This window comes from Mya arenaria, chromosome 15 (genome assembly GCF_026914265.1).
Source record: "Mya arenaria isolate MELC-2E11 chromosome 15, ASM2691426v1".
Classification (NCBI taxonomy): domain Eukaryota; kingdom Metazoa; phylum Mollusca; class Bivalvia; order Myida; family Myidae; genus Mya; species Mya arenaria.
In genome coordinates, this window is record NC_069136.1 from 32,550,723 (window position 1) to 32,569,995 (window position 19,273).

The following is a 19,273-nucleotide window of genomic DNA, read 5'->3' on the forward strand; positions in this document are numbered from 1 at the left end:
TTAGTAAACAGTCTGTTTGACGACTTCAAACTTAAAATACACTGAAAGATATTTCATATCAAACTGGAAAATTGAAAATCGGGTCGCTCGAAACATCGGTTCCCTCGAGGTTTTGTCTCGGTCCCTGGCGACCTCGAGCGATCGCAGTTTTACTGTACATATGTATTGTGGTGACGTCATAACATTGTTTTACTGCTTTTGAAAATAAAACACATGTTATAAATATATACATCACATTTGTGTCCATTGTTTTTTTAAATATTAAACTTGTTGCATATAATGATATTGCTTGGTAGAGTGCGCTAAGTATCAATCTGTAAAACTTGTTTTAACACTTTCATTTAACATTTATATCTTCTCCTCTATTTAGCATGGTCATAATATGGACCCGAAACTTTATGATGGATTACCGGCACAAACTGCATTTGGTTCAAATTCAGTTATTGTTGCTCAAAGTACATGATATGTATAAGGTCAATAAATCCAGTAAGAATTGACATGTCTACACTGCTAAATGTAAAAATCCTGGACACAAGCATGTGTACTATGACCTTTAAATGTCTCGTGTGACTTTGACATTTGAGGTATGGACCCGGGTCAAGGTCACTGCACAACGTCTCAATAAGGACAACATTTGTACCCAGTAATATGGTATGCCATCAATTGATGCATAAGTAAGTTATAGAGCGGACACGAGCATGTGTACTATGACCTTTAAATGTCTCGTTTGACCTTGACCTTTGAGGTATAGACCCGGGTCAAGGTCAATGCACATTGTGTCAATAAGGACAACATTTGTACCAAGTAATATGGTAATCAATCAATCAATCCATAAGTAAGTTCTAGCGCGACACGAGCCTGTGTACTCTGACCTTTAAATGTCTCATGTGACCTTGACCTTTGAGGTATGGACCCGGGTCAAGGTCACTGCACATCGTCTCAATGAGGACAACATTTGTACCAAGTAATATGGTAATCCATCAATGCATAAGTAAGTTATAATAGCCCGGACACAAAATATTACAACCAGACGGACAGACAGACAGATGGACGAAGTGCATTCCTATAATTCCCTCCCCACTCTGTGGCGGGGGATTAAAAAAATGTGAAACTAAGTGTTCAATAATTGACAGCAGAACTTCAGCCTTTGTTGCGAGATTCAGTTTCAACTGTTTTTTCTAATTTTTTTGTAACAGTGACCCTGATGGCCCAATATGCAATCCAGTGAAGTGCTCCATAAACTCTTTCTACATGCCAAGTTTGGTCACAATATGTCAACCCTAACTTAAGTTATTCAGAACCAAACAATCTTTTTTAGTAACAGTGGCCTTGACCTTGGAACTAAGGGCCCCAAAAGCAATGGCACGTATGGTCTTCATTTAAGCTCTTCCTTCATATCAAGTTTGGTCGCAATATGTCAACCCTAACTAAAGTTATTCAGTACCAACCATTTTTCTATTTTTTGTAACAGTGACCTAAGGCCCAAAACACAATCCCGAAATGATTGAGGTTTTAAACTTTCAGAAGCCTTGGTGCCAACAAATTTAGTAACTGCAGTGACATTGTTCTTGGCTCTAAAGGCCCCAAAAGCAGTCCAATGAAAGGTCTCCATAAAGTTCTTGTATACAAAGTTTTGGCACTGTATGTCAAACCTAACTAAAATTACAGTGTTATTCTTACTTTGTGAATAATAAAAATATAATAATGTGCCTGTCAAAAGCAATAAAAAAAATTAAAAAAAGAAAAGAGCCATAATTTGTATTAAGGATTAACATGGAATTATGTACCCTAATTGTGTTATGATTGTATACAACTATTTAAAGTATAAAGTCAATTGAATGAAGGGTATAAAAGTAATAAGTGAAAATCCCAACGTGCCCTAAATCTTTAATCTGACACAATGCCCTTAAACATTAACCTAAGTTCCTAAGACAAACAGTAGTCATATTTTGTATTTTGGATGAAATGGTGTTATGTAACCTAATTGCAAGATGGTCATCAATAATTGTGTGAAGTATTAAGCCAACTGAATGAAGAATATAGAAATTATTCCAAACTTGCCCTTAAACTTCAACAATGTGCCCTAGGTTCCAAGGTAAATCAGTACCATAATTTATATTTAGGATAACATGGAGTTATGTAACCTCATTGTATGATAGTCCTGAACAACTGTTGAAGTATTTAGTGAATTAAATGAAGGGTATTGGAGTTATTAGTGAAAATGCCAACTTGCCCTAAAACCTAAACCAGACCCAGAAGTAGACACCTGCCAGGGCGATTAGTAAAGCCTCCTAATTGTTCGAATTGTCGTTCCCACATCCCCAAACAGACAGGGGACATCCTATAAGGTGATAACTTGCTGTTTTAGAAGCCCTGATTATGATGATCTTAATACCACAATGTTTTTTGAGCAATTATATAAAATCTATGCAAGAAAATCAGAGAGCGTTGTTAGACGCACAGTGATGTTGAGGTCGTCAATGTCTCTGTTATGGCCCTCCTCCATACACAGGAGGCGAAGAAGGAGTCCACTGTCCACGATAGACGTCACAACGCCAACCACAAAGTCTCCAGCAACCACACTCTAAAATGGCATATCATAAGTTCAAATGATTAGATAGAAAATTTAAGTTTAAAAAAAAACAAAAAATACTAAATGTGATGATTTCCTGAAAGGAAAACAAATTAATTCCATTTGGATAATATATGCACAGTTGAATCAATGAGTTAAATAAGGTAGGAGTCAAAGTAAGTTAAAGCTGCTTTTTAGAATGCATGAGCAAAGATTGCATGGCAGTTTAATTTTTACAGCATTTCAGGCCTTCAGCAGCTGTTTACAAACCTCGCAATTCACATGTTCTTCTTATGTTCAGTTTACTGTGTGAGTATTTCATTTGATTATAATGGAAAAACTAGAGATTGCTTTTTTAAAAAGGAACTTGTTTACCCCATTGTGTGGTCGTGAGAAATAATCAATGATGGACTTGAAATTTGTACTTTTGTACTGGAGACAAACAAACACAAGGGCCATCTACTGGTCAAGATCAACCTGTTCCAGGGTCCATGTATGAAGTTCCTAGGTCGGTCATCTCAGGGAATTTTGCATAATTTAACCTAATCTATTTTTATATATAATACCTTACATAAATGTGTCCCTTCTTTGTGTATATAAAGTTGATCGGTCTGTATATCAATAGATTTGAATAAAAAATCCAGTTTTTATGACATCAGTGGTCCATATTATGTTTTGGCCGGTCTGGACTTTGCCAAAAGTATAATATGGACTGCTGATGTCATATACTATGGACCGTCATAAAACAGGCGAGTGCTGCTTGCAAATTTCACAACGACATTTTTTTCGCAAGTAAACATTATGAGATTTGTTCAATAAAACACATCAAAGACGCTTTATAATTATTAAATGGTAAAAAAGTGTAGGGTATAATATGAGAAATATAACACACCACTTTGGGCCATATGATATTATAAGGACCCGGCCAGTCAGCCCCCGAAGGTGATGATCCTGAGTGGTGTGTAATATTTCTTAAATATATAACCCGGTAAAGGGTGTTCCAAATTAAACTAAATTTTACTATCCAATCAATTGTGACAAACACCTTAGACACTGTTGCAATATATTAACTGTTTTTATTTTAATTTTTAATTTTTTTCACCATCAGTATCAATAAATATCATTAAAGAGTATCAAAAAAAGGTAGGTATTTAACCAGTGAAAATAATTATACCTAATATTTGATAATAATTAAGATTAAAATTTAAGATGCAAGTAAAAAGCATTTCACTTTAATAATGCTGAATACTTAAAGCTTTTCACTCACATAGAAAAAATGAGACCTAGTTGTGTGCGGCTCAACTCCCATGAATGTTTCAATTGGTGGCATCTTTGCATATGAATCTGTAAAGTAAATTTGCATGATAAAAGAACAAAATTCATAGGAAATAACAGGATTTTTTACAGATGATGCAAATGTCAGAGAAAAAAACTGACAAAAATGTACATAAACAAGAGGGCCAAGATGGCCCAAGATGGTCCTATTTCACTCACTGGAGTAAAACTTTGTGCTATAGACTTGTTGATAATTAAAGGGCAAAAACAGGAATTTGGCTTCACTGATGTATTATGCCCATTCACATTCTAACCAAATTTTCTGATGATTGGACAAATGCTTAAAAAGTTATAGACAGGACAAGAGCAGTTTTAGGTAATTCCTATGATAAAAGCACAATAACTCTTGGGTTACTACAGCAATTTTGCTAAATATCAAACACATTCATACATATTCTGACCAAATTTGGACATGATTGGACAAAGGGGTCAAAAGTAATTGATCAGACTACATACTTGATGGATTGTCTGCCCCTGCATACACCATAGGTGTAACTATTACATGTCCAGTTTTTTTTAAACAGGCATGTAAAAACATGACAAATATGTATTTGTTTAACAAGATACAAAGGGCAATTACTTTTACAATATTTAGGATTGGATTTATATAACTCAAAATCACAATTAATTGTGAATTAGTCTTATGAAGTTTGAAGTTGGTACCTTCCATGATTTTAAAACAATAAAATAACAATAAAAAAACAACAGATGACCCATATTCGAACTTGGTTTAAAAATTACCAAATCAACCTTTCTGACAAATTTCCAGGTTATTTGGGCTGAAAATGTTACCTCTAAAGTGTTAACAAGGTTTTTCTATATTTGGGCTCTGTGACCTTGTTTTTGACCCATATTCAAACTTGAGCTAGAACTCAACGAAAGAACATTTCTGACACATTTCCAGGATATTTGGGCTGAAAATGTTACCTCTAGAGCAGGGCTTCTAAAAACCGGCAATTTGCCGGTCTGGACTTATTTTGACCAACCCAGACCGATTTCAGTTTCAAAAAGTTTTTAAAAAATCGGTCCGAAATGTTTTCTTTTTTTATAACTTTGGTCCAAAACGACTATGTCAGTAACTTTTAGAAGCCCTGCTCTAGAGTGTTAACAAGGTTTTTCCATATTTGGGCTCAGTGACCTTGGTTTTCCATATTTGGGCTCTGTGACCTAGTTTTGGACCCAAAAAGACCCATATTCGAACTTGAACTAAAAACCAAGGAAACAACTTTACTGACAAATTTTCAGGATATTTGGGCTGAAAATGTTACCTCTAGAGTCTTAACCTTTTTTTCCATATTGGGGCTCTGTAATCTAGTTTTTGATCCCAGATGACCCATCTTCGAACTTGAGCTAGAAATCAACAAAACAACCTTTCTAACAATTTCCAGGATATTTGGACTGAAAAAGTAGCCTCTAGAGTGTTAAAAAGATTTTTCTATTTTTTTCATCCCAGATGACCCATATATTCAAACTTGTCCAAGTAATTACTGGGACAAACATCCTGACCTAGTTTCCACTAGAGTGTTAACAACTTAAGTGTGGAAGGATGACCAACGACAGATATTCTATACACTATCACACTCACACACACACACACTCATGTCTGCCATTTCCAAATCCCTTTGGCTTTTTGGTGGGGGATAAGAACATAAAATTATGATTCTCATTGAGGATATGTGGGGTATTCGGCGATGAATGAGCATTACCTTCATCATCATTTGCCTCAAACTTTTTCTTCTCCATGCCATCGTATGGCTGGAAAAGGATATCAGCTTTCTTAGCCACAAATCTTCTCACATTTAGGATGAACTGGGGGTCGCTGAAAATGAACAGTGAACTAATATTAAAGTAACAGTCAAACCTGGACAGATGGCCACCTGTATTAAGTGATCACCTGAATAAACAGGCCACTCCAAATTCCTCTGTACGATTTTACCTTATAAAGTACATGCATTAAGCGGCCACAGCCACGGCCACTAATCCCATAAAGCCATTTTGGCACAAATTAATAGCCTCTAACTCTCTGTCACTGACACATCAGCTATTTAATTATCACGCTGTAGTAATCAATTAGATCTCATGTTTTCAAATACACAGCTATATAACTATATGGATGTCTACGTGAAGGAATGTTGGCCTCAGAAATTTCAGTCATCCAATCAAAATGTGTATTATATCACAAGATTAGCCTCACATGTTTATTCATCAAAGAATAATGTTAATAACACATTGGGGATTGTTTTGATCACAATAAACACAATTAATGAATAGATGCTGTAAATGACATTACTAAGTTACAAAGTGAATGATAAACTAGAAGCGCCGCAATGCAACGAAACCAGGTTTTGGTTATGGGCAATCAGAAATTATAGCCAATTAATTTGTTGTATGAGCAAGTTCAATCTGCAGCTTCATATAAGCTATATTCACACTAAGATTCATCACTATCCATCAATACTAACTAAGTTGTTGGGCAGAAAAACATTTTTCTATTTTTAGGAACAGTGACCTTGACCTCCCAAGCTAGCTCTTCACATAAGCTACCTTCGCTCTAAGTTTCATCAATATCTATCAATGCTAACTAAAGTTATTGGGCAGAAACCATTTTTCTATTTTTAGTAACAGTGACCTTGACCCCACCCCCCTCAAAAGAAATTCCAAGCTTGCTCTTCACATAAGCTACTAGTACCTACACACAAAATTTCGTCAATATCTATCAATCCTAACTAAAGTTATTAGGCAGAAACCATTTTTCTATTTTTAGTAACAGGCGACCTTGACCTTAGCCCCACCCCCCTCAAAAGCAATCCCAAGCTAGCTCTGTACATAAGCTACCTACACACCAAGTTTTATCAATATCTATCAATGCTAACTAAAGTTATTGGGCGGCCACCATTTTTAATTTTTTAGTAACAGTGACCTTGACCTTAGCCCCACCCCCCTCAAAAGCAATCCCAAGCTAGCTCTTTACATAAGCTACCCACACACCAAGTTTAATCAATATCTATCAATGCTATCAAAAGTTATTTGGCAAAAAACATTTTTCTATTTCAAGTAACAGTGACATTGACCGTAGCCCCTCCCCACTCAAAAGCAATCCCAAGCTAACTCTTCACATGCTACCCACACACCAAGTTTCATCAATATCTGTCAATCCTAACTAAGGTTATTGGGCGGAAACCATTTTTCTATTTTTAGTAATAGTGACCTTGACCTTAGCCCCTCCCCACTCAAAAGCAATTCCAAGCTAGCTCTTCACATGCTACCCACACACCAAGTTTCATCAATATCTGTCAATCCTAACTAAGGTTATTGGGCGGAAACCATATTTTCTATTTTTAGTAATAGTGACCTTGACCTTAGCCCCTCCCCACTCAAAAGCAATTCCAAGCTAACTCTTCACATAAGCTACCTACACACTAAGTTTCATCAATATCTATCAATGCTAACTTATGTTATTGGGCAGAAACCATTTTTCTATTTTTAGTAACAGGCGACCTTGACCTTAGCCCCACCCCCCTCAAAAGCAATCCCAAGCTAGCTCTGTACATAAGCTACCTACAAACCAAGTTTCATCAATATCGGTCAATGCTAACTAAAGTTATTGGGCAGAAACCATTTTTCTATTTTAAGTAACAGTGACCTTGACCATTTTTTATTTTAAGTAAAGGTGACCTTGACCTTAGCCCCTCCCCACTCAAAAGCAATCCCAAGCTAGTTCTTCACATAAGCAACTTACACACCAAGTTTCATCAATATCGGTCAATGCTAACTAAAGTTATTGGGCAGAAACCATTTTTCTATTTTAAATAACAGTGACCTTGAACTTAGCCCCTCCCCCCTCAATAGCAATCCCAAGCTAGCTCTTCACATAAGCTACCTACACACCAACTTTCGTCAATATCTATCAATCCTAACTAAAGTTATTAGGCAGAAACCATTTTTCTATTTTTAGTAACAGGCGACCTTGACCTTAGCCCCACCCCCCTCAAAAGCAATCCCAAGCTAGCTCTGTACATAAGCTACCTACACACCAAGTGTTATCAATATCTATCAATGCTAACTAAAGAACTTGGGCGGCCACCATTTTTAATTTTTTAGTAACAGTGACCTTGACCTTAGCCCCACCCCCCTCAAAAGCAATCCCAAGCTAGCTCTTTACATAAGCTACCCACACACCAAGTTTAATCAATATCTATCAATGCTATCAAAAGTTATTTTTGCAAAAAACATTTTTCTATTTCAAGTAACAGTGACATTGACCGTAGCCCCCCCCACTCAAAAGCAATCTCAAGCTAGCTCTTCACATGCTACCTACACACCAAGTTTCATCAATATCTGTCAATCCTAACTAAGGTTATTGGGCAGAAACCATTTTTCTATTTTTAGTAATAGTGACCTTGACCTTAGCCCCTTCCCACTTAAAAGCAATTCCAAGCTAGCTCTTCACATAAGCTACCTACACACTAAGTTTAATCAATATCTATCAATGCTAACTTATGTTTTTGGGCAGAAACCATTTTTTCTATTTTTAGTAACAGGCGACCTTGACCTTAGCCCCACCCCACTCAAAAGCAATCCCAAGCTAGCTCTGTACATAAGCTACCTACACACCAAGTTTCATCAATATCGGTCAATGCTAACTAAAGTTATTGGGCAGAAAACATTTTTCTATTTTAAGTAACAGTGACCTTGACCATTTTTCTATTTAAAGTAAAAGTGACCTTGACCTTAGCCCCTCCCCACTCAAAAGCAATCCCAAGCTAGTTCTTCACATAAGCAACTTACACACCAAGTTTCATCAATATCGGTCAATGCTAACTAAAGTTATTGGGCAGAAACCATTTTTCTATTTTAAGTAACAGTGACTTTGACCGTAGCCCCTCCCCCCTCAATAGCAATCCCGAGCTAGCTCTTCACATAAGCTACCTACACACCAACTTTCGTCAATATCTATCAATCCTAACTAAAGTTACTGGGCAGAAACCATTTTTCTATTTTTAGTAACAGGCGTCCTCGACCTTAGCCCCACCCCCCTCAAAAGCAATCCCAAGCTAGCTCTTCACATAAGCTAGCTACACACCAAGTTTCACCAATATCTGTCAATGCTAACTAAAGTTATTGGGCAGAAACCGTTTTTCTATTTTAAGTTATAGTGACCTTGACCTTAGCCCCTCCCCACTCAAAAGCAATCCCAAGCTAGCTCTTCACATAAGCATCTAACACCCAAGTTTCGTCAATATCTATCAATGCTAACTAAGGTTATTGGGCAGAAACCATTTTTCTATTTTTAGTAACAGTGACCTTGACCTTAGCACCCACCCCCCTCAAAACCAATCCCAAGCTAGCTCTTCCCATAAGCTACCTACACACCAAGTTTCATCAATATCTATCAATGCTAACTAAAGTTATTAAACAGAAACCAATGTTTGACGCCCGCCCGCCCAACAACAACCTCATTCTAATAACGATGTTGAAAACCTGGTTAAAAATACAGATTATTTTGGAATTACAGTTTGAATTATCCATTAAAGCTGCACTCTCACAGATTGAACGTTTTGACAACTTTTTTATTTTCTGTCTTGGAACGAGACAATTTTCGTGAAAATCCATGGAAACAGGTTATATAAGATTGCTGACAAAAAATCAGATCGCAGATATTTATATTTAAGTTCAAAAATTGATGTTTTATGCATTTTTCTTAAACCGTTTAAGTAATGATTTAAGCCATAAAACATCAATTTTCGAACGGAAATATGAAAATCTACGATCTGCTTTTTTGTCAGCAATCTTATGTGATTGGTTTGCAGATATCTACGCAAAAAATTGCCCTTTCCAAGACAAAAATTGGTAAATCTGTGAGAGTGCAGCTTTAAAGCCAAGAAACAAATTGCGATTTGTATACATTTCAATTTGCAATGTGCACAGATTTTGATTTTAAGGAACAAAAATTTACTATGCCTTGTATGTGATTTTTTTTATCTTGCTTATTGGTACACAAATCGCAAAAGTTTGACTCTGAAAGAACGTATTGAGTGTATTATACTATAAGAAGATGGCATAATGTTGACACTGGATTTATTCATGCATTTTAGATTAGACACTGATGTGAAGCAAATGAAGATAACGTTTTTTTCTTCAAATAGTGAACTTGTTGATGTGTGTGTGAATTCATGGACAATTGTGTTAACTGATTTTTTTGTTAAAATATTTTTGGTTTTGCCATTAATTATTAAAATCAATGGTAAGTTGTGTTATATGTATTTGTACTTGACATATGCATTGATTTTGAGAAACTGCATAAATGTATGTACATGTATACAGTACCTTATATTATATTTAAAATATTAAAAAAAAAAGATATTTAAACTCAGGGATGTGATTGACCTGGCAGCTGGAGGGCTGAAATCATTTCGGCCATGGGTTCTTGGGGCACTTTTGGGGTCAAAAGCACACTGCCATAGAAGAAAAACTGGCTTTTTAGAAGCTCTTTTGAGGGTTCTTCTGACTTTAAATTTGAAGTAAACTGGGATATCAACCAAAAGCACACTAGTATCCTTTTTAATCAGCTGGGGGGAGGGGTCCCTCCGGCCATTAGATCCGCGGAATTCCGCGAATCCGCGGACAAATCACATCCCTGTAACTACCTTTACACATTTGTATTTAAATATCGAGGTTGAACATTAAACAGACCCTTGTCTAAACAAAGCTTAAGTGGCAGAAATTACCCACATGCATAAAGTGGCCACCTTTCTAAAGCAGCCACTTTGACCATTCAATATCCCAAAGGAGGCCACTAAATACAGGTTTGACTGTACATCAACTGTTAAATAGCTGCATATTATTGAATGACAAGAAGAATCACCTAAGAGTTCGGACACCTTAAAATAATTATTTTTTTCGCTGTCCGAATACATAGAAAATTACCATTTTTACATTTTATTTACATGTTTGTTTAACCTGCCTTTTTTCTTCATGTTTGCATTTAACATTTATTAATTTATCCGTAGTAATCAATGGTCATAAACTTATTTATTACGCCTAAAAGTGTAAATCCTTCATCAAGTTAATTAAAACACCATTTTATACATGCATTGAACTGAATAAACACATTCTATCGGCTTCAGATCAAAGAGTCACACTGTGTGACGTCACATAACTTACAGTTATACCCACGAGGATCTCGTGGAGAGCATGGACATTGCTATGCAGGATTAATGTATAACTGTACGATTATTGATTCTTACAGCCTATAAGTGAGGTACAAGTTTGAAAGTTTATTGGCAGATCGTTTTACAAACATGTCATGTCTATGTTTTCTTAATCCCTTGATTGCCCTTGTTGTTTCTTTAATCCTCCAATAAATATATCACACTTCCTTTTCAACAGGCAATAAATCGTTTAGGATGGGTAGTAACTAATTAACTTGTCACAGTGGTGTATACTGTTAGGTAATCTAGCCAGGCATTGTAAAGATAAAAATCAATAATCTTCGTCTGTGAAACTTCGTAACTGTGAAAGTTATGATAGATGTCCTTTGGGTGTCCGAAAATTAGGTACACAAAATAAATTATTTTGGAAAATAATTATGGGTGTCCGAATATTTAGAGTGTCCGAACTCTTAGGTGAATTACGGTAGAACAAGACGCCAATGCGGCAATGTCGCATAAAAGCCGGATTTTTTATTTGACGATGCAATTTTGTAAACCTAGGATTTGAGCTAGTGACCTAGTATTAAAAACCAAAAATATTTATACCTGATCAACAGAAACTATTCCATTTGTGTGAGGAAAAATGAACATTTTATAATTCTTATTCTAACGAGAACTCTCTCAGAGACCTAGTTTTTGACCCTAGATGACACACTTTATCATCTAAGATTCTATGTACACAAATATTTTTAAAGTTAATTAAACTTTATTTTTTTGAAAAATATGGGTAGTGCCTTTTTTTTTTAATTATATGTTTTACAAACGGCCGGAGTTGTGAAGTGTCAGGGGAGGAGGAAATAAAAATAAAAATAAAATTACATTTCTGGACTTTTATTTTTTGGTCGGGGAAAAAAACACACAGAAAAGCAAAAGCTATCATGTATTCTCTATGATTTTCTATTTTAATGTCAAGTCACTATGTAAGTGTGTGCACATTTGTTTTTGCTTTATCTGACAAGTTCACTTCATATTTTCATTAATCACTCTTTATACTTGCATTTGCATGTTATAATAGACAAGTGACATAACAAGAGCCGTCGTAAGACAGCGCGCTCGACTTTGCCGCTTTGACTTAGAAGTGAATACAATAACAATGTAATATTACCAAGTTTGGTCTATTTATGTCAAACCTAACTAAAATTATTCAATACATAAGGTGACTTTGATGCTGCCCTCCCACCACCCGAAAAATGACGCAAGTCATTCAAATAACATGATTTCCCATTATGAAAATGTGGTAAAGAATATACAAATATGCCTTTCAAAAGAAATTAAAATAAAATTAAAAAAAAAAAAATAATAATAAAAAAAATTCAATGGCCAAATAATATAGACCTCCTTGTTTGCCCTTGGTAAAAAAAATGGTTAAGAATGTAAAAATGTGCCTGTGAAAAGAAATTAAAAAAAAAAAAAATATTCAAGGGACATAATTTGTATTTAGGGTTAAAATGGAGTTATGTTTCTTGTTGTAAGATGGTCGTAAATAATTTTGAATTTTATTAAGTGTATTGAATGAAAGGTATAGAAGTTTTTTTATTAAAATCCCAACTTGCCCTTAACTTTTTCTTGCCTAAAACTTTAACCTAAGTCAATCAGGGGCCATAACTTGTATTAAGGATAATATGGAGTTATGTAACCTCATTGGGTGATGGTCCTGAAGATTGTGTGAAGTATTAAGTCAATTGAATGAAGGGTATAGAAGTTATTAATAAATATCCCAACCTGCCCTAAAACTTTAACCTAAGTCCAATAGTCAATCAAGGGCCATATTTTTAATAAAAGATAATATGGAGTTATCTCACCTTATTATGTGATGGCTCTGAACAACTGTGTGAAGTATTAAGTCAATTGAATGAATGGTATTGGAGTTTTAAGTGAACATCCCAACCTACCCTAAAACTTTAACCTAAGTCGATCAGGGGCCATAACTTGTATTAAGGATAATATGGAGTTATGTAACTTCATTGTGTGATGGTCCCGAACAACTGTGTGAAGTATTAAGTCAATTGAACAAAGGGTATAGAAGTTATTTATAAATATCCCAACCTGCCCTAAAGCTTTAACCTGAGTTTCATAGTCAATCAGGGGCCATAATCTGTGTAAAGAATACTATGGAGTTATCTAACCTCATCATGTGATGGCCCTAAACAACTGTGTGAAGTATTAACTCAATTGAATGAAAGGTTTTGGAGTTTTAAGTGAAAATCCCAACTTGCCCTAAAACTTTAACCTGCCCTAAAACTTTAACCTAAGACAATCAGGGGCCATAACTTGTATTAAGGATAATATGGAGTTATGTAACCTCATTGTGTGATGGTCCTGAACAACTGTGTGAAGTATTAAGTCAATTGAATGAAGGGTATAGAAGTTATTAATAAATATCCCAACCTGCCCTAAAACTTTAACCTGAGTTTCATAGTCAATCAGGGGCCATAATCTGTGTAAAGAATAATATAGAGTTATCTAACCTCATCATGTGATGGCCCTGAACAACTGTGTAAAGTATTGACTCAATAGAATGAAAGGTATTGGACTTATAAGTGAAAATCCCAACTTGCCCTAAAACTTTAACCGGACGCCGACGCTGACGCTGGGGCGAGTAGTATAGCCCACCTATTCTTCGAATAATCTAGCTAAAAAATCAACTATTTTCAGTAAATTTATTTGCCATTTAGAGCTTAAGGAATCGGCTATCACTTCACTGTGTTGTCTTGGCTGCAAATTGTCTGATACCAATTCACCAACCATGTCATAGTTACAGTTAGCAAAAGAGCTCTTTTGTTTCCTTCTATACAGGGAATATTTATCCGCCAGGAACTAGCGATCAAGGAACTTGTAAATCAACTGATTCTAGCTGTCTGATAAAACGAAAGCTGTCTATCCAACAGTGATTCAAATAATTCTATTTGTCCATCACACATTCTGTCAAACAAGCAGTCCAAACAACACTGGTGGTCCAATCAACACTTCCGGTCCAACCATTTATAGTAACTGTTGTTCAACCAACACGTATGATCCATCCAATATAGCGGTCCAGTAAGCAATATATGCCCAACCAACAATAGAGTTTCAACACGCACTAGCTTATATCATGTTGCTATCAATCTAGCAGCCCAACCGATTGTAGTGATGTTCTTCATTGAAAGTGATGGTCTCACTAGATAACATCAGCATATTTGAATCATATCTGTAAAGAAAGGAATGGAACATTAAAAGTATATTTTTTATAAAAAAATTAGTTACTCTCAGACTTATTTATGGATGGGTTTTAAGACAATCTGGACCCCGATTCAATTCCAGGCCTGGGTGTATGTGACTAGTCCGGTGGCCATCATAATGTTTAAACCTAACTAACTAGTAACAAATCATTCAGAAGCTGAGAACACTACAAAGGTGATAGCATAACACAATTACTCTTTCTAAGTAAAATTTTAATACATAGTAATAAAACACAAAGAGCAGTATAAATATCATAATTTATATTGATGATGATTTATATATGTTCATTCATAAGACTTTTACAAGTCATAGTTATACTGTACCTGGTAATGTACATACAGATTCCTCATTATAGATTATCACTGTCAGATAGTAAAACAGCCTAATGTATTTTGTGTTAATTTAAACAAATGTTTTAGAATAGAGGATATTTTTTGTTATTAATGATACTCCAATAAGAATAGTAACCGCAGTCTTTTCTGAACCATCTACCCCACCCACCAGAACTATACTGTCCAGGTAAACAGTCAAGCGATTTATAGCTCATGACTTTCAAATTATATCACAATAATGTAAAATAAAACTTATTTAAATGACAAATATAATAAAAATAAATAAATAATAACAAACCTGGAACGATAATTAGTCCAAATTTATCGCTGTAATAATACTTCGTTAAACCCGGAAATAACCTGCCGCAAAGGATTATCCGGGTGAGCTAAAACCCGGTACCAGGTATCGATATCGAGAAAAGCCGTTATCACAGTTTATGATACTGGATTATGTTGATACCGTGTTATTAAAAGTATGCATTGGTTGTCAAAAAGCAATTAATTAATGACGGACCGTGGATACTTGGATTTATCATCTGATATTAACCCTGATATCAACATAATTCGGTATCAGAAAGTGATACCGGATACCTGGGGATACCAGGTACCAGATACCAGGTTTTTAGCACCAGCCGGCAAATCCGATGAATGTTTTTCATTGGCTTAAACTTTTTCAGAAGCGTTTACACCAATATTTTTACGGCTATTGCGATGTCCTCTGCTTTTAATGATTTGCCGCGATAAAGTTTCATCGGCGGAAATAAAAAACAAGAGGCCCAAAAGGGCCTATTCTCTACTGGCATGGCTTTTGTGGTCATATCAATCCAGAGCATGTATGTATGGGTAAAAGGCAACAGACATATAGTTTATGTTTTGTGTTTGGGTTACCTGAAAACGTAGCACGTTCAACATCTGAGCCCAGAAAGTATTGTAAGCAGATTAGTTGCATGAACTATTTTAATATGTGCCAAGTAAACGTCATCTGACAAAAAAAAAATGCTTTTTAAAACTGTACTCATAGTAATATTTTCTGTAGTTTTAAAAGTTAAAAAAAGTTGGTCAAAAGGTCAAAATCAAGGGCATCCTAGGACAACATTGATCAATTTGAACAAACATTCACAATCAGTTGTGCTGTGATGGATGCACGAACACACAAAAAGATTTTCAAACCTTTCTAGATTTATGTTTACCAAACCTGTGAACACAGGGTGTGGCCAGTTATGACACCAGGTGCATAACTTAAACATTCACAACCAATTTTGTTAAGATGAATGCGCAAACAACAGAACCTAAAGCTAAAAAATGGCCTTTGGGCTTTCAACAAGAACAAGGCAGAGTAATTCACAAAATCAAATGCAGAAGCAAAAAGCAAATTGTCTCTCAAAATCCTAGACTTGCAAATTGTCTCCCTTAACTCTAGACTTGAATTTACATGTACATGTAAACTTGGCTAAAAATAGAATTCGCTCATGCAGACCTAGCTAAAAATAGAAAGCATTTCTTTAAAACTTTCATGGCCCATAATCTAGGCATTCATGGGCGGATCTTGCTGGTTTTCTGGTTTTCGAAAGGAACCGAGCTGTAATGGATATCTAGATACTTTACAAGTTTCATCAAGATACAATCAAAACTGAAGACTGTATCGTGTTCACAAGCAATTGTTTACAGACGCATGAACGCACCACCGCACAGACGCACGACCGCACGGATGCACATACTACGTACACATTACCATCGCATAAGCTCTTCTGGCCTTTGGCCAGTGGAGCTAATAACGAAATCACAATTTTATTTTTATTTCAAAAATGAGTTTATTTGAGCAGCGTTGTTCGTAAAACATAGAATCAAATAAAAAAAGCCTTGATATGAAATTCATTATTGGGAAGTGTGTTAATAAAATAGCAATTGAATTTAGTTGTTGACTGAAATTGATAGATTTGGTAAGCATAGATTTTTTTTGTGACAACGGGAAATATTTCCTACGATTTGAGCTAGTGACCTAGTTTTTTATCTGAGGTGACCCATATTCACAAATGTTTAAGACAACATGTAGACAAATATTCTGACCAAGTTTCATGAAGATTTGACAAAATTAATGAATTTTTATGACCGTGGAATTCTTTCTCCTGAGATTTAACCTTGTGACATAGATTTTGACCAGGAATGACCCATATTAAAGAACTTTCAAGATTTTATGCGGACAAATATTCTGACCAAGTTTCATAAAGATTTGACAAAAAAAAATTGAATTTATGGCGTGGAAAGATTTTCCTAAGATTTGACCTAGTGACCAAGAATTTGACCCGGGATGACCGACATAAAAAAATAAGTAAGATATTATACAGACAAATATTATGACCAAGTCTTACCAAGATATGAAAAAAATGTTGAATTTATGACGTGGAAATATTTTTCCCAAGATTTGACCTAATGACCTAGATTTTGACCCGGGTTGACCCATATTAAAAAAAAAATGCAAGATAGATATAATGCAGACAAGCCCACTGACCATGTTTCATCAAGCTTTGATAAAAATTGTTGAATTTATTACCGTAAAATATTTCTTCTAACGATTTAACCTAGTGACCTAGTTTTTGACCCGAGATGACCCATATTCATAAATATTCAAGATAACATGCCGACAAATAGTTTGACCAAGTTTGATAACCATTGGATAAAAACTCTTGATTTTATTTCATAAAATGAAAACTTTAATGCGGAATTGTTAACGCCCGCCTGCCCGCCCGCCCGACCAACCGCCCGGTTTTCACCATTCTATAACCTGTAATTTTTCGATGAAATTCCCGCTAAAAATATGTGGTGGATATTATTGTTGTTACCCAACAACTAGAAATGCAACAATGTGACAAAAAGCAGGTTTTCAAAATTTGTGCAAAGAGAGGATTTGGGCAAAATAAATAAATGATGGATAAGAATACATATGGAGATGGGGGAACTCTAAACCTAAGAGTAAGAGCACCTTGGAGCAAACTAAACCAATTTTCTGTTGCCATGCATATAGCAAAGCTATAGCTTAAATTCGAATTGTTGATATTCCAATCTAAAAACCTAGCTTATTTAACCAGGTTAAAAGGAATTGAAATGGAAGAAACTCTAAGTACCTGCTAGACTCAAAAACTTCAACATTAATAAGCTGAATGGAATATCCATACATGTATCACCAAAGGAGAACTAAACATAGCAGTTATACATGGTAACAGAACAGTATTAATAAAGTTACTCTTTAACACATTTTAAGTGATGTTATTTCAACATGTTCTTTAGGCCATCATTTTTTAATTAAATGATTTACAAACCCGCCGACCCTAATTTCAGTGAAAATGAAATAAAAATAAAAGAAATCATGATATGGTTTTTTTCAATTCATCCGCCTCCCTTGTAAATTAGGAGCAAAAGCGAAAAAAAAATCCTCCCTTAATTTTTCCCCGAAGCAATTATTTCCCTTTGTCTTAAGGCATTCGGACCTCACTCGGCTACTTCCGAGCTTGCCGGAAAAGGCCGAGTTGTTACGACGTGTTTTCGCCCGTCAAGGGAGATCACTCGAACGACTTTTTTTATCTGTCTGCAACATGGCGGCAGTACCATTTCTTTTCGTACAAATACTGTTTTAAATCGCAGGGAAGAAACTTGTATCAAATTAATTGATCTTCAGATTACATTATCGCAATTCGTAGCAGATTTTCTAGCTGACAAGGATGTCCAAGTAGATCGGGCAGCTGATGATGACGCGGAAACTGCGATCAACACCGAATTCTGGGTATTGAAAGAATTTATATTTGGGTATGCATCAACATGATATCAGTTTTAAACAAAAAATAATCCAGAATTAAGAAGATACAAATATAAATTTGTTATTAGTTTTGTTGAAGAATAGTCCAGATTAGAACATATCTTCACCACGCTGTAGTTGAGATGTCACTGCTATAAATGTTGGCCTAATAATCGGGCTAATGTCACGCATCTATATGATTCACCCCTATTTAATGTATGACACTTTGGTACATGGACAATTTTATTTGACAAAGACTAAGAGTGCCAAATTATCACTTTGCAATGAAGTAAACATTGTAAGGAAAAGTGCACCTGGTGCGTAGCAACAACATTGAGCATTCAGGGATACTTGTTTATTCTTTTGTCATTTAGATTGACATATTTCTTATTTTATTATACATGTTTATGAAATAATTATAATGCTAACTTTTCCAATCTGAGCCAAAGTGAAATTTTTTCCTAATTGCAGAGAGTGTGGCAAGCAGCGTGTGGTTTACAAGGCCAAAAAGCTTTCCTCTGCCGAAAAGAGGTCGGTAATGCGGGTACTGGAAGAACTTGTGTATGCATGCGGAAATCCATTATTTCATGCTGGTGTCTACCATAATACAAGCATCGTTAAGGAGAAAATCAACTGTAATTCTTTGATGGAGGCTGCATATTATGCAGGTAATATTATTTTTTAATATGTTGCAAGATATATTAGTCCTAGCAAATACTGAAGTAAGCAGAGCAGAAAGAAGCAATTGTGGAAATGTATCAAACTTATGACAGGACTGTCTGTATCCGGCAAGCAGACCAGCTATATTCAAACA

General features: G+C 35.4%; 1 protein-coding gene across 5 annotated transcripts in view; it reads right to left on the minus strand.

The window, feature by feature from the left end:
- LOC128219611 (zinc finger CCCH domain-containing protein 13-like) overlaps nt 1-19,273 on the minus strand; it is a 70,146-nt gene that overhangs the window by 26,639 nt on the left and 24,234 nt on the right. For all 5 annotated transcript variants that reach the window (XM_052927467.1, XM_052927466.1, XM_052927468.1 and 2 more), the window contains 3 exons: nt 5,614-5,726; nt 3,840-3,916; nt 2,462-2,584 (listed from right to left, as the gene is read on the minus strand). In XM_052927467.1, coding sequence (XP_052783427.1) covers nt 2,462-2,584; nt 3,840-3,916; nt 5,614-5,726 — 313 coding nt within the window. The remainder of the gene's footprint in view (nt 1-2,461; nt 2,585-3,839; nt 3,917-5,613; nt 5,727-19,273) is intronic.